The sequence below is a fragment of the Bufo gargarizans genome, chromosome 7 (genome assembly GCF_014858855.1).
Source record: "Bufo gargarizans isolate SCDJY-AF-19 chromosome 7, ASM1485885v1, whole genome shotgun sequence".
NCBI lineage: Eukaryota > Metazoa > Chordata > Amphibia > Anura > Bufonidae > Bufo > Bufo gargarizans.
In genome coordinates this window covers 72,013,140-72,030,195 of record NC_058086.1, presented here as the reverse complement: position 1 = coordinate 72,030,195, position 17,056 = coordinate 72,013,140, and the positions used below count along the sequence as shown (strand labels likewise).

The 17,056-nt window shown below is 46.3% G+C and overlaps 1 protein-coding gene across 2 annotated transcripts in view; it reads right to left on the bottom strand.

The window, feature by feature from the left end:
- The window catches only part of ATG7 (autophagy related 7), a 270,663-nt gene that overhangs the window by 191,775 nt on the left and 61,832 nt on the right, over nt 1–17,056 (bottom strand). For both annotated transcript variants that reach the window (XM_044300563.1, XM_044300564.1), the window contains 4 exons: nt 13,659–13,803; nt 6,737–6,895; nt 3,218–3,412; nt 842–1,042 (listed from right to left, as the gene is read on the bottom strand). In XM_044300563.1, coding sequence (XP_044156498.1) covers nt 842–1,042; nt 3,218–3,412; nt 6,737–6,895; nt 13,659–13,803 — 700 coding nt within the window. The remainder of the gene's footprint in view (nt 1–841; nt 1,043–3,217; nt 3,413–6,736; nt 6,896–13,658; nt 13,804–17,056) is intronic.

The window sequence follows — 17,056 nt, the reverse complement described above, 5'->3', positions numbered from 1 at the left end:
TGATCTATGTGGAAGGCACTCAACCGATTTAAGTATGAATCCATCCTTGCAGACCACATACACCCGTGCATGCTGATTGTCTTCCCTGGGGTGGATAGGATCTTCCAGCAAGACAATGTGACATGTCACACGGCTAGAAATATTCGACATGGGTTGGAAGAGCATGGCCAAGACTTTCAAGTAATACCCTGACCTCTTACTACTCCGGACTTAGACGCAATTGACCACTTTGATCATCGTGTTGGCTGTATGGATCCTCCCCCATGCAGCCTCCAGCAGTTGTAGGATGCTCTGCAGTCAGCATGGCTCCAGATACCTGTGACAGCCTACCAGGACCTTATGGAGTCACTTCCAGCCCGCCTAGCTGCAGTTCGTGCTGTACCCGGTGGTTACTCTGGATAATAGCTGGTGGTTATAGTAATGGGACTCGACTGTATAGAACACAGTTCTATTCAAGTAAATACAACCAAGTTTAAACTTCTTGCACAGTAGGTGGCTGATAACAACGGGCTACCACCAATCAGGTGGTGTTCGCATATTTTAGCGATTCAATGCTGGCATTTACTATGGCGTGAAAACCATTTAAAGTGACATTTGTACATACATGCTAATATACCCACGCATTACACTGCTAAATAAATGAGAACAAGTGAGAGGAACACTAATAGGATGATTATAGATAGAATAGGTTAAAAATGTCAAAACAATATTGCTTCCAGTTTACACCAAACTTATTGCAACTAAAAACGTGTTTTTAACAAGAGGAACAGACATCTCCAGAGATAAAGAAATCTTTTACCTGCAGACAAAATATAACTAAAAGCAGCGATTTCATACTTACATCCCCTGGGGCCACCACATCATTACAGAAATAGCAGCCGAGTTTGTAGCCGGGGATGTTGGAGAACAGAGAAGAGCCCAGGAGATCGGATGAGCCAAGAATACTGGAGTGTGAATCATTGGCCTCCTCCTGCTTCCCTTTCTTCAGCCCATGTCTCATCACCACAAAGGTGTCAAACCCCAGAGCAGCGTTGATGACTAACTGTGGACGCAAGAGAGAAAGAACAGGCCTGGAAATGTCAGTAAGTCGTGAGCTGGATCACATTAGTAATAGTCTGACCGCTTCATTAGTGAGAAGGACTGAGCAAGTCAAGCTTCATGCTGAACACTTTTTACACAGGTAAAATCCTCAAGGACTCTCTTTCTGGAAGTTTCTACTATTCCAAAGATATTTCATATTTTCATAATAATCTGACCATTCACACTTTATTCTTTCAGCCAATATAGAGGAATCTAGTGTAGTATCAATGGCAAACCTCAATAGATGCCTGCAAACAAGTCCCAGGACCTCAGCGATCTCCAATCAATCCAAGGCACAGAAGCAGCAGAACCTTTTGCCCTGGTCTTCTGCCATTTTATTGGACATGATCATGCAGGCAATTCGTAAAGAAAGATTATGCAATTCCTCTGTTATTTTTCTGTGAAATGTTTGAAAAAATAGAAAACTGGGTGTTACCATTCCCCTCGTCGATGTATGGGGAGTCCCTATACACTCTGACATTGTCCATTTAGTATAGATCGTGTCCTACTGTGTAGGGACATGCTCTGTCGATAAGGAGAGTGATAACGCTCAGTTGTCAAGCTATCCTTTCCAGGAGGAATAGGAACAGCACAATGCAGCGTTCTAAGAAAAGGTGGTCCAGATGCATTTACAGACCATTTCAGGAGAGTAGATCCCCCCTTTCTGCACTCATTTTATGGAGAGTTTGAAAAAAAAGAGCCCTGGAGCTCCATGCTGCAATGTCTTCCACAATTGAGTAAAACAGATATAATAAGTTGAGGACAAGAAGTAAATAGTATAATTTTGAATAATATACCACAAAGACCATATTTCATTTTATAGTGGTATTAAAGGGGTTGTCTGGAGGGACATACATATTTAAAAAAAGGGGCAGAATGGGATAATAAAAAAATAAAAATAAATATTGAAAGAAAGAAAGAAAGAAAGAAAGAAAGAAAGAATCGCCTCACCAATCCCCTACCATCGTCAATACAGACACCTAATGGGTCCCCCATTGTTTGCTTCCTGGTCCTGTTTCTACACATAGAAAATCCCTGCTCAGCCATTGACTAGCCCTAGTGGTGGCCCGCCTAAAGTAGTGTCTGGCTAAGCATATGGGATTGAGAAGTAGAGCCCGGCGGGGAACTGGTAAGTGTCAGAAAGGCAATAGTGGGAGATCAGTGAAGTGAACAATGCTTCTTTTATTTTTTTATACCATTCTTCCAATTTTCTAAAAAATTTTACCCCACCAGACAACCGCTTTAACCACCTCAGCTTCACCTGGCACAAGAAAAATGAACGGTTCCATTTTCCAGGAGAGCAGAGGCTGACTCACTGCCTGATCACATGAAACCAAGGCTCAGATCATGACCTTTTAGAACCTCTGCCCATAAAAAGCGTGAGCGGAGTCACCACGGCCCAAAGCGGATAATATTACAAAAGACCACAGCTCCAACCAAGCCAGAAAATTCCTGTATGACTAGCATTTCCTCCAAAAACCCCTACATGCAAGTCATATTACAAAGAGTGAGGACCACTGACTAAATGGAAAGTAACGGCCAAGGAGCTGTGACTGGCATTTATCCACAGGCAAACAAAAGCGGAAAAGGCCCATAAAGTCACAGCTTTCAAACTTTCCGTTGATGAGTGGAACCAAAATTTCAGAAAAATGCAGCTCAGAAAGTCACGATAAATTCAAGAGCCATGTGGGTGCAATTCCAGCAATACTGTTCCTCACGTCTTACTCTCATTGACTAATGGGGGACCCGTCACCTGGACAGATCGCTGTAAGAATGAGCATCTAGTAGAAGCTCTCTGAGAAATACATCAGTGCAGTGAAGGATGCCCAAATCCTTGTTATATAACAAGTGCACTCCACATGTACATTTCCATGTTTCAGCAAAGTTGACACAACATGATCACAGATGGACCTTTTCCAGCCATGACCAGGTGGCATGTTGCAGACAGATATACATCTACTGCAGCTTTCTCTCTTTCCAAACAGCACCATTACCCAACTCAGAAATGCCACACTTTCTGAAATGATCTACGAAGGAATTTCAAGGGTTTTCGAATGAACAAATACGGTTAGAAACCTGCTTTTCCCTGGCGCTCCCTTTACCTGGAGTTACACCAGTTATTACAGGATTTTATTACCTTCTTCTGGCTTGCAGCAATGACAGTGGGAAGCCATCGACTTTCCCGTGTGTCCATTAGTAGGAAGACAACGTCGTGCTCAGCAATGAGAGCCTCCAGCTTCTCCACCTCTTTAGCTGCCTCATTCGTAGACTCCTCAGAGAAGTTCACAGGATGACCCGGCATTGGAATACTCATGTTAAATCCTTTAGTAATCTGACAAGAGGCAGAAAAACAGCCATTAATCCAAGTATCCATTACACATACGGCATCCTAACGAGGACTAACAGTGCAGTGCCCCTTTAAGAGCTCCCAGTAGCCAAATGGCTCCACATTGTCTTCTGCTGTTTAGGTTACAGGTATGTACCTAGGCTTGTAATAAGGGTTGTGCAAGAATGGGGGGGGGGGGAAATGGGGGGTTTGTCCCCTTAGCCAGTCCTGTAAAGGGAAGCTTACCTGCTTCCCGGCACTGGCATCCCCCTCCTTCTCCTCCAGGCCTGCGATGCTCCATTGCCGGTGATTGGCTGTAGGCGATCTTAAACCGAATCTATACAGCAAGGGAGCCCAAAGGAGCATCACAAGCATGGAGAAGAAGGTAAGGCTACTTTCACACTTGCGTTTAGGGCGGATCCGTCATGGATCTGCAAAAACGGATCCGTTACAATAATACAAGCGCGTGCATCCGTCATGAACGGATCCGTTTGTATTATTTGTAACAAAGCCAAGACGGAAAGTCAATGGGAGACGGATCCTCTTTCTATTGTGCCAGAGAAAACGGATCCGTCCCCATTGACTTACATTGTGCGCCAGGTCGGATCCGTTTGGCTCAGTTTCGTCAAGCGGACAGCAAAAAGCTGCAGGCAACGTTTTGGTGTCCGCCTCCAGAGCAGAATGGAGACTGAACGGAGGCAAACTGATGCATTCTGAGCGGATCCTTTTCCATTCAGAATGCATTAGGGCAAAACTGATCCGTTTTTGGACCGCTTGTGAGAGCCCACGACTGATCTCACAAACAGAAAGCCAAAATGCGAGTGTGAAAGTAGCCTAAGTAATCTTTCCTTTACCGGTCTGGCCTCATTCTTGCACAACCCCTTTAAGCTGAAAAATAGGTCTCCTCTTAGTTTGATAATTAATTAGTTACCGTGTAAAAAAAAAAATGAAAGCAGAAATTAAAATGTAACTTTTAATTTAAAACCTGGCGCTATTAAGTCATATAATTATATTAAAACAAAATTAAGGACAAGGTGTGCATTGGAAATGGGATTAATTTTACTTCATAAGAGAACAGAAGCAGTGACTGGCGGGGTGTATGGGGCTGCATAGAAAAGTGAATGTTGCTTGCTGGTTTCCTCTTGGGTGGTGCCCATACGTGGTGCAGAATACGTAATCACAATAGTTCTGCAAGGAAGGCATTTTAATTCTGAACCATAAAGGCTCCCATAAACTTTGGATTATGGTCAGTCAAACGGGCTGATTTTATTTTTATTTTTTTAACTCTTTTATTGATGTGAAAGAAGAAAACATCAACATTTTACAACCATGATACATGTCATAATGCACACAAGTCAAACCGGCTGATTTTAGCATGGCCAGATGACTATCTAATGTGCATGGGGGTCTCTAGACTGTGCAGGGACATCCCCCAACTGGTAACACCCACCTGGACCTTCACTGCAAACTGCTAGCAATACATTCATAACTTCTAGCAGGAATAGTAAAGGAATAACACAACATAGAGTCATAAGAATAGATGCTCCAGAATTGTTATTACATGGGGGATGCAAGTAGTTATTAAAACATGCATGTCAGGAGAGGTGACAGCTCCTCTTCAAGAAATATACTTGTATCTAATGGTTAACACTCAGCTGTTGTTCCCACATTAATTCAAGCTGCATTGGGATTGGTTAATGCTTATGTTATCCACTCATTTTAAACCTTGCATTATTCTAAGAGTTCGAAACGCATCAGCCGTGTACAGTTTTTAAACAGACTCCAAAAAAAGACTCCGATTTCTGGACAGAAGATTTATACTCTATGTGACCTACACTCATCCGGGACACACTTTCTTTATCAGGACTTCAAATTGAGGTACAGTATGGTGTGAACTGCAGCTGACCACTATGGGTTTTCTGAATCTTTTATAGTTCCTCCTCTTTTAAAGTGACCCTCTGGGCTTCCCCTCACAGTGACCCTCTGTGCTTCCCCTCACTAAGGCTCATTTGACTCTTTATAAGAGCTCATTCAGACGACTGTATATTTGTGTCTGCATCCGTTCCACATTTTTGCAGAACGGATGCGGACCCGTTCATTTTAATGGGGCCGCAAAAGATGTGGATAGCACACCGCATCCGTACTTCCATTTCACGGCCCTGCAAAGAAGATAGAACAGGTCCTATTCTTTGGCAACTGCAAGCAAGAATAGGCATTTCTATCATAGGGCTAGCCATTCCGTATAATGCAGAACTTACGCGGCCGGTATCCATGTTTTGTGGATCTGCAATTTGTGGACTGCAAAACAGATATGGTCATCTGAATGAGCCCTAAGTGTGGCAATTACGTGATCTTTAGCTCTCTTCTCACATATGGTTTAGGATCTGTAATTTATGATCATTCTGAGGAGGCAGAGCTGCAGGGGAGGGAGTGAGCAGCAGTCTTAGCCAATGAAGAGAGAGGAGGCGTGTCTCAGCCTACATCAGGCTCCTCATAGGCACTGTAGATAAACTGTAGTCAGAGATCACAAAACTGCCCTCATGGGGCTTATCTAAAAATCTAAGGAAAATAAATGGTAGGTAATCATCCCATAAAGGTAAAGACTTCATGGGATGGCATTTTGAGCTCCTGACTGGATAGTTGCTTTAAAGGGGTTAGCCTAAAATCAGCAAAAAGAAGACCTTTTAGACAGCTAAAGCCAGCGACTGTTTGCAGAGTAAGGGGGAACACAGACAGAAGAGGACCTCTGTGCAAAGTATATAGGCCCCTGATTAGATTATCATATAGCACCCTCTGTAACAAGCCCCCCCCCCCCCCCCCCCTTCCCCCAAAAAATAATAATTGTGAACTATGAAAATAGTTAGCTCAGCCTCTTGGAATCCAATAAATAGTGGGAAACTAGTCTGAAGGTGGCAGTGGGCACTGGCGCAGGTTGCACATATGGTATGTCCACCCCTGCTTCCCTAAATGGGTAGATAGGCAAGTTATTTCGGAAGTACAGTAAACAAACACTGGTGGGTACCATAAATGTGGCAGGACTGGCATGCCGAGAGTTTCGTTATTTTAGGGTATTTTGCCAACTTGGCCACATTTTTGGAAGACCCCTTTAACGAAGACCCTTTTGCAGTTATAATGATCACTGTACATTTATCCCCTCCTACATTGCACTGTGATACACAGCAGCAGTACCATGAGTTCTCACACGATTCAGAACCGGGATCCAGAGAGCTTCAGAACCTGGATGCTTTATTTCAGACAGATTACAATGGCTGTGTAATAAAAACAACTTCTAAAACCTGACTGCAGCCCAGTTCTACAGGTTCTCCGTACCATGCCAGGGAAGATCCTTTGAAGTTTCTCTGCCGCTGCCAAAGCCTTTGATTTTCCGCCTCCAAGGCAGTCTTCAAACTCGTAGAGAGGCTGCCGAACAGGGTTAGAGTAGGAGATTTTGGCATTGTCCACAAAGGTAACATGTCTTACTCCCCATCCCTAGTGAAAAAGAAAAACAGAAATAATCCTGTAACTGAACACATTATCCAACTACTTGATGTTCACAAAGGGAAACAGCAGCTGCAAAAAGGTGCAGGATTTTGCAACATGAAATGACCAGATTGGATCATGCTAGTTAAAATCAACCAAGTTACTTATGATCACGTTTAGGGTCGATTCACATGTTCATTTCAACGGGGCCGCAAAAGGTTCGGACAGCAAACCCTGTGCTCTCTGCATCCGTAGTTCCGTTCCGCAGCCCCGCAAAAAAGATAGAGCAAATCCTATTCTTGTCTGCAATCGCGGACAAGAATAGGCATTTCTATCATAGGGCCAGCAATGTGTGGTCTGCAAAATGCAGAACGTACACGGCCGGTATCTGTGTTTTGCAGATCCATAATTTGCGGACAGCAAATCACGTAGGCCAAGTTGACAGCTGCCAATTTTCCTCTGCATTTTTTGCAGCCTAAATAAACTCAGCAGCCAGATGTTACATGACTAAATACATTCTTATGATTAGGAGCCTGCTATATTCTTTCATCATTACTATTAAAGAAGTTGTCCAAGTTATTTTTATTCATCACCTATCTTCAGGATAGGTCATCAATATCAGATCGGTGGGGGTCCAACACCCAGCACAGCGGTTTGAAGAGAAAGCGCGCACAGCGTCAGCGCTGCCTCCTCTTCATTGTTTACCTGCTCGCCGTCGCATCTATAGCGGTGAGCCAGTGTAATTACACCTAAGCCGTCCCATTCATTTCAATGGGACCGCTCGTTCCTCTACAAGTGTCCTGAGGATAGGTTATCAGTAAAAATAACTTGGACAACCCCTTTAAGCCATAAAACATATATTTCTTTTTTTTACATAGGACATCATACTTAGCTGATATCCAAACAGCTAGGGATAACCACGGAATGGAACTCCTCACTGCTGCACATGGGCACATAGCGTTAAATATAAATTATGCATTTAAGTGGGTTTTCCAGGATTTTAATATTGATGGTCTACCCTTGGGAAAGGACATCAATATCTGAACATTGGGGGTGCAAATAGAGAAGGGACCGGGCGGCACAGCTCACACTCCTAAGTAAACCCCTGTGTTGCGATCAATCAACCACGGATGTCTAGCGCACCTCTTGTCAAAACCTGCAGCCCTGTGGTGCACGCCTCCAAACAAGCAATCATGAATTCCAAAATAGAAGAGGATAATAAGGCGGCACTCACCCAGCAGTGTTCTGTAAAATCCTTTATGTTCGGGAACAACTGGTACAAGCAGAAAGTAGGCACGGCGATGGATACTCCTGTCTTGTGCACGTTTGCAAATATTTATCTTTCTAGATTGCAGGACAGATGCGTGTTCACCACCACCAATCCCTACTTACGCCACATTAAATTGTTTTTGACATCTGTTGATGGCATCTTTATGATCTGGTCTGGTACCAGAGAAGAATGTACTGAGTTTGTTGCCTTCTTGAATGCTAGTAATGATATGGGTATGTTTTTTACTTTGAATTGTGGAGGATGCAAACTTGAGTTTTTGGATGTGGCTGTCGGGGTGGTTGGTGATGAGTTGGTCCCTAGTGGGTTTGGCAAGTCCACCATGACAGCTTTTAGCCGTGTGCGGTGAAGAAATCTGTACCTTATGGACAGTTTATCAGACTCAGGCGTATCAATAGTACTAGAGAGGGCTTTGAAAGACAAGCAATGGAATTGAGGGAACGATTTAGTAAAAGGGGTTACCCCCAGGAGATGTTGGATGTGGCTCTTGAGAGGGCAAAGAAGTTCTCTCAGAGTGACCTTCTCACTAACAGGAATAGAACCCCAGATGGTAACAAAGTTAGCAATGAGGGACGGATTAAGAAAAAGGGGTTTGTCTGAAAACCATATACAGGCACTGGGAGATTCTTAGGAGGGATAGCGTACTCACAGGATATGTAGAAAGACCATTAGTCACTTTTAGAAAAGGGACAGGTTGGTGAGGGGTCGCTTCGTTCAGGACAAACCGTAGTTGGTTACATGGGAGAAAACCTAAAGGCAATTATAAATGCGGTAATTGCTCTTTCTGCAGGTATAATTCCTAAAAATACATCCTCAATATTGGAGGTATACTGCATAGGGTCATAGACTTTATCACCTGTAGAAGCACCTTTGTAGTGTACGTGATCTCATGTGAATGGGGTCCGTTTTATATAGGCAAGACCATCAGATGCCTCCTTGAGAGAATTAGAGAACACATTAACCCCATACAAGACACACAATGGGAACTGTAGGACCCTTGAGTTTGCTGGCATCGAATTGGTTCTTAATTCTCCTGCAGGAGGAGATGGGCATAAATTATTATTACAAAAGGAAGCCAGGTGGATTCTGCGTGCGAACGCCTTAGATGAACTTCGTTTAAATGATTGCAATGACCTCAGTGCGTTTCTGTGATGATCTTATTGTTGCACTGTTTGTTTTTATTTTAGACGATTTGTCTTTTATTGCAATGTACAACAGAAGGGTGATAGGGCGTCATGCGTTGTCATGACAACCTTCCCCCGGTTGTTTTAAAAGGTAGCGTGATCACACGTGCTTACGTCAGCGGCCTGAAGAGGCGCATTGTTGAGCGAAACGGCCGTCGCCGCTATGCATGGAAGATTCGCTGTCCGCCCCCGCTCACTCTGCCAGTAGTTTGTGACTCGCATCCTGGATGAAATTAATAGTTTTACAGAACACTGCTGGGTGAGTGCCGCCTTATTATTCTCTTCTATTTTGGAATTTCTGAACGGTGGGGGTCTGACACCCTGCAGCCGACAATACGCTGTTCCCCAATTGCTTCGGCGATGGAAGTCGGTGCCGCAACTACACAGCTTTATTCACTCTGTACTAGGAGCTCCGTTATTCACTTCAGTGGGAGCGGCAGTGCAGTAGCCAGCTCCATCCATGACGCAGTGGACAGAGCTGTGTAGTTCTGGCACCAGAGCTACTTGGGAACAGCTACCGTAATTATTGGAGGTGCAGCACATAGGACCCCAAGATCAAATATTGATGGTCTGAAGATAGGCCATCAATATTAAAACCATGGAATACACTTTTAACCCTTTTGCTACCAGCGCCATATTTTTTTTCCAATTCCACCCAATTTGTAATCCCCCCCCCCCTCCGCTTCCCACTACATTGTATGTGTGGAGAAAGCCACTTCGCCACAGTGTTTTGGAGGGGGCTGTTTGCCAGCCCCCTGCCCCAGGATTATGGGCCCTCTCATCAGCCAGGCCTCCTTTGTTCACAAAGGACTTGGACTAACTTGAACCCCTGGTCTAATTCGTGGCATTTTGGGATGTTAAATGTCTGTGTATTGAAAAGGGTGGGACATTGTATACGTTGAGTAGTGAGGTCTGTTCCATTGTCTCTCTGTGTGTATTGGCGATGTCCTTTGTCCTGAGAGATAATTGAATTACTTCTCGGTTGTCTCCAGGACAGAGGATATTGTGTATTCGCCTGCCTGTGATGACTGCATCAACCCAGTGTGAGGTAATTCTATCACGGGCAGAGGGGAGGATTTTGTGTGGGAGTGTCTGAGTGTATTGTACGTGGTTATTGGCTGTTTTTACAAAACCCTGTGGGTGGTAACCTTGTTGGAAGAGGTGTATAAAATGCTTGTGTGTTAAAATAAAGAGGCTGCTTTATTCCTTCATGAAGTTTTGGCTCATGTTTGGGGAATGGGATAACTACACTCTTGGGGATTGCTATATCACAATACTCCCCTGAGTATAAGCTCTTGTAAGAGCTTGTTCATGGTTCCTGCTCTCTGGATGTAGGAGAGGTTCACCCACTGGAAGCTGAAGCCCAGTCTTGGGTCCAGCGTGGGTAAAGGACGGTGAGACCCCAACCAAGCTGCGGCGGTTCGTGGGGTCTGCAGTGCGTACGGTGTCAAGTGGAGTGCTTGGAGTCCTCGAAAAGCACTAGGAGCATCTATCGACGGAGGTACCCGGTCGGGGTGCCTAGGAGATCCATTACAGTATGCATATTAAATGGTGGCGCTACAAAGTACAACTTGCCCCACAAAAAACAAACCCTTCTATAGATATGTGAACAGAAAAATAAAAATAAAGTTATGGCTCTAGAAAGACAGGGAGGAAAAATTATAATATTTGGTATCCTAAAGGTTAAGTGTGTTAAAGGCAAGGAACAAATTATTTCAGTTCCCTGTCATGATAAAAGTTTTGGGCTATAAAATCAGGAGTGGGCTGCACTACCAAACTGGGTATTATAAATGAATAGGGTAACAGCACTGAGACAACCGAGGGTTAATCATTTGGGATGGTGTATTCCTAACAGAAAAGAAAATAAGGAAAAATGTAAGAAACAGAACCAAATTACACAAGAAAATTGAAACACAATGAAATGAAAAACTGAATAAAAAAAAAATCTAAATGTAAATCTATTGTACACTGAACAGGTTGTCTGCCGCTCTGTTGTTGGGTTTATTAAGAGAGGACTGATGGAACGCAAACAGCAATGCAAAGCGGAGAAACTGAGCGTCAAGCAGCACGGAAAGGAGTATTTCTGCTCCGTCTGCTCAGACATGTATAATTGCTTTTTGAGTGGACACATATCACTGTCATTCCTCAAGCAGTTCAAACTTCATGGAAATGAGAATCAGACTTCAGACTGCTTCAGGAATGACTTCCATGGGGAGCTTGCCTGCGAGCCTTCGGTAGAGAACTGCAGGTTAGGATAGTAGCTGAATGTTTAAAATGGCGCTCCAGGATCACTTTAGCCTCGGTGTATGTGCAGCGATTGCTAAATTATGACAATTTGTAGTGTGTAGCTTTTCATCATTCTATACTTGCTGTAGTGAAAACCAGCAAGCCATAAACTGATTATCGGTCCGTTTTAAAGGGGTTGTCGGGCATGATAATTTTTATTTTGAACCTTTCTACCCTAGAGGTTTTTGCGTTTTTTGTTTTATCCTCCCTACCTTTCCAGAGCTATAACTTCTTTTTTTTTTAAGTTATGACGTTCAATGTGCGATAAAACTGACCAGTTACTTTCATTCTACAGGTCAGTACGAATCCAGCGATACCTTAAGCTTCGTTCACATCACCGTTCAGCCTTTCCGTTCTCCTGCTCCGTTTAGGAGCAGAAGAACGGAAAGGACGGAAAAGGCACATAACTGACGCCAAACTGAGTCAAACGGAGCCTGAGGACCCCATAGACTATAATGGGGTCCGTTGTGTTTCCACTCAGAAGATGATTTTTAAGCGGAGACAAAAGTTGTGCATGCAGGACTTTTGTCTCCGCTTAAAAATCATCTTCTCAGCAGAAACATAACGGACCCCATTATAGTCTATGGGGTCCTAAGGTCCGTTTGACTCAGTTTGGCGTCAGTTATGTGCCTTTTCCGTCCTTTCCGTTCTCCTGCTCCTAAACGGAGCAGGAGAACGGAAAGGCTGAACGGTGATGTGAACGAAGCCTTATATGTATAGTTTTTTTTTATAAAAGATAAAATAATAAAAACCCTGAAAAAAAATAAAATAATCAGCTTTATTTTTTTGTCGCCATATTCTGACCCCTATAACTTCTTTGTTATTTGTATGGAGCTGTGTGAGAGTTCATTTTTTGCAGGGCAATCTGTACTTTTCACCGATACCAATCTGGGGTGTGTATGACTTTTTGATCACTTTAACCACGGCACCTGAAGTGTTAAATGTCTGTGAACGGCATTATTGCGCTCCAGGCATGAGTGTCTGCTGTATGGCGCTGGTTGGGAAGGGTTTAAAGGGCATATGTCAGGAGATTTGTACCTATGACACTGGCTGCACTGTTACATGTGCGCTTAATGAGGTTTTCACTGTCTGGCCCTGTCAGAGTGCACAGGGCATGGCAGTTGCAGAGAGAGCTGAACCTCTAGGTGTAATGGCAACGCCCCCGTTGCTCCTAGAGGCTCATTTGCATACAATAAAACATATTTTTTCTCTGCAATACGGGCACATATGAACATGGGACCAACACCGATGCCTTCAGCTTCCAAGCGCGCATGTGAGCAAAAAATAAATAAAAAGAAGCATTCCTTACTTCAAGGATTCCAAGCTTCTGTTCTACCAGAAAGTAACTTTAAATAGGACCTGTAATAAGTATTTGAAATCAACTTAGAGGACATGGTTCCCACTGGTCCCCTACTCATTGGGGTGGGTTTTTATTTTATTTTATTTTTTTAGTATCAGTCCCTTCATTCTCTAGCTATGTCACCGTATACGTTTGAAGAGTCCACACCATCACTTTGATCTGTCTAGTCTAGTCATAGATGTCAGTATCAGAGCGATGAAGAAGCTCAGGGTGAGAGTAAGCTGTGGGAAGACCAGGTCCTGCTCGTCTGAACACCACAACCTGGTCTTGTGTTCTCCACACACACATCACACATATAACACAGATTTGAATGTGTTTATTCACACATTCATGGGCCGTGTTACTGGCCGAACATGCCCATTGAGTTCTACGGGTCAGAACACGGATGGCATTGATGTGGATTTTCATGGATCATTGGCAGGAGATGTTCTGGAAATTCGGTTCACGTCATCACCGACACAGTGTGAATAAGGTGAAAAGATGCAAGAGAAGAACATAGCAGCCAATACTTAGAGAAATACATCACTTAACAGGTAAGTAAAGTGATAACTTCTTACCTTGACATCCAGTTCACATTTTCCAATAAATTCATTAATAATAAAAGGAGATAGTAAAAACCAAACAAACTCACTGTATCTCTAGGGTAACACTCACCATTAATGTCCTGGCAACGTTGCACCCGAGTGTTCCCGCTCCCAGTAACAAGCACTTAGTGGAGATCACTTTCTCCAAATCCAGAGTGGGCACTAGTCTCCAGCGCATCAACTTTAGGTTAAGATCCACTGACGATTCTGCTAACCTAAAAAAGGAGATTTTTGTATAACTTACCAGTTAAATCTCTTTCTCGCTCTTCCTTGGGGGACACAGACCTTGGGTATAGCTCAGCTCCCTAGGAGGCGTGACACTAAGTAAAACTGTTAAGCCCCTCCTCCATCAGCTATACCCTCAGCCTGGAGATAGAGGCTACCAGTTGCGTGTCCAAGTAGTGAAAGGATAACAACCAATAACGGAAACAACCAGCCAGCAACCCAACGGGGCGCCAGACCATAACCCTGTAACCAAACACAGAAGGGTGGGTGCTGTGTCCCCCAAGGAAGAGCGAGAAAGAGATTTAACTGGTAAGTTATACAAAAATCTCCTTTTCTCGCCCATTTTCCTTGGGGGACACAGACCTTGGGACGTTCAAGAGCAGTCCAAGAAGGGAGGGACCACAAACCCAAGGCGGACCACCACCAGAGCATCAGGAAACCGCTGCCTGCAAAACCAGGCGGCCCAAAGCAGCATCCGCTGATGCATGCGTATGCACCCTATAGAACTTTGTGAAAGTGTGCAGAGAGGACCAAGTGGCTGCTTTGCACAACTGTTCAGCCGAGGCCCGATGCCTCTGCGCCCAGGAAGCTCCGACTGCTCTGGTGGAATGAGCAGTGACGCCGAAAGGCGGAGGTCTGCCCTTGGCTCGATAAGCCTCAGACACCGCCAGTTTAATGAAACGGGCAATAGCCACCTTGGAGACCGCCAACCCTCTGCGCGAACCCTCCGGAACCACAAACAGGGAGTCCGTGCGCCGAAAGGACCCGGTGACCTCCAAGTAAATCCTCAACGCCCTGACCACATCCAGACGGTGCAGTTCCCGTTCTCTGGGGTGGGAAGGAGAGGGACAGAGCGACGGAAGGACGATGTCCTCATTGATGTGAAAGGCGGAGACCACCTTTGGCAGGAAAGTCGGGACAGGCCGAAGCACAACCTTATCCTGGTGGAAGATCAGGAAAGGTTCGGAGCAAGAAAGAGCCGCTAACTCCGACACCCGTCGGAGAGACGTGACGGCCACAAGAAAGATGACCTTGCAGGACAGAAGGCGAAGGGAGACCTCCCGTAAAGGCTCGAAGGGGGCTGATTGGAGCGCCGAGAGCACCACATTCAGGTCCCAGGAAGGAACTGGAGGGCGGTACGGCGGAACAGAGTGAGCCACCCCTTGTAAGAAGGTCTTAATTGGCCCTAGAGGGGCCAGGGGACGCTGGAGAAGAATAGACAGCGCCGAAATCTGACCCTTCAGAGAACTGAGGCACAGCCCCAGGTCCAGACCCGACTGGAGGAAGGACAGGATTGTGGGAAGAGAAAACCGGAGAGGTGGGATGCTCCGGGACTCACAGAACCCCAGATAGGACCTCCAAACCCGATAGTAGATCCTAGAGGATACGGGCTTACGAGCCCGGATCATGGTGCGGACTACGTCCGCGGAGAAACCCCGTCGCGTTAAGACGGCGGTCTCAATAGCCACGCCGTCAAACGTAGCGAGCCTAAATGCTCGTGGAAGATCGGTCCCTGAGAGAGAAGGTCTTCCCTGGAGGGCAGTGGCCACGGTGCGTCTGCCAACAGCAACATTAGGTCGGCGTACCAAGACCGGCGGGGCCAATCCGGGGCGATTAGAATCGCGGGGACGCCCTCTGCCGCGATCCTCCGAAGAACCCGTGGCAGGAGGGGAAAAGGAGGAAAGACGTACAGAAGGGAGAATTCGCGCCACGGAAGGACGAGCGCGTCGGCGCCGTATGCCTTCGGGTCCCGTGCCCTGACCAGGTATAGGGGGACCTTGTGGTTGAATTTGGAGGCCATGAGGTCCACGTCGGGGCGACCCCAGCGAAGACAAAGGGCTTCGAACACCTCTGGGTGCAGGGACCATTCTCCCGGGTCGATGGTGGACCGGCTGAGGAAATCCGCCGCCCAGTTGTCCACCCCCGGGATGTAAATCGCAGATAAGGCCGGCACGTGCGTCTCCGCCCAGAGGAGAATGAGGGTCACCTCTTGCATCGCTGCAGCGCTGCGAGTGCCTCCCTGATGGTTTATGTATGCCACAGCCGTGGCATTGTCCGATTGGATCCGAACAGGGTGGCCCCTCAGCAGATGGGTCCAGTGTCTGAGGGACAGAAGAATCGCCCTCAGTTCCAGAATATTGATTGGAAGTCTGGACTCCGATAGAGACCAAACGCCCTGGACGGACCGGGGAGGGAAAACCCCCCCCCACCCCCGTAAGCTGGCATCTGTGGTAATCACCAGCCAGTTCAGTGGAAGGAAGGACTTCCCCCTTAGAGGGATATGCAACCACCAGCCGAGGGAAGCCCGAGCCAGGGGAGGCAGAAGAAAGGTCCTGTCCAGACTCCTCGGTGATTTGTCCCAGGCCGACAGAATTGCCCTCTGAAAGGTGCGGGATCGGAATTGTGCGAACGGCACCGCTTCGAAACAGGCAACCATCTTTCCTAACAACCGCATGCTGGATCTGAGGGAAGGGCGGTGATGACGGAGGAGACTGCGAACCGACCCGCGAAGGGCCAGACGCTTGTCCGACGGAAGGCGGACCTCCGCCAACTCTGTATCCAGGAGCATCCCCAGGAAGATCAGCCGTCTGGAGGGGGTAAGGGAAGATTTGGGGTGGTTGATAATCCAACCGAACCGCGTCAGGGTCTCCAGAGTGAGTTCCACACTGCGGGATGTCTGAGAGAAGGAGGGTGCCTTGACCAGGATGTCGTCCAAGTATGGGAGAAGAAAAACACTTCTTGAACGTAGAAGGGCCAAGACAGGGGCCAGGACCTTGGTGAACACTCGAGGAGCCGTCGCCAGACCAAAGGGAAGGGCGACGAATTGGAAGTGATCGTCCCCCACCGCGAAGCGCAGGAAGCGGTGATGACATGGAGCAACCGGAACGTGGAGGTATGCATCCTGAATGTCGATTGAGGCCATGAAATCCCCTCTTTCCAGGGAGGCCACTGCGGACCTGAGAGACTCCATCCGGAATCTCTGCAGTCGGAGAAAACGGTTCAGGCGTTTTAGGTCCAAGATCGGACGCACTGAGCCTTCCTTCTTGGGAACCACAAAGAGGTTCGAGTAGAACCCCCTGAACCTTTCCGTCGGAGGCACGGGGGCGACGACACCCTTGTCCATTAGAGAGTGAATGGCCGCGAAGAAGGCGGCCACTCGTACGGGATCTCGCGGAGGACGGGATCGGAAGAAACGGTCCGGCGGAATGGACGCAAATTCGATTTTGTATCCGCAAGATACAA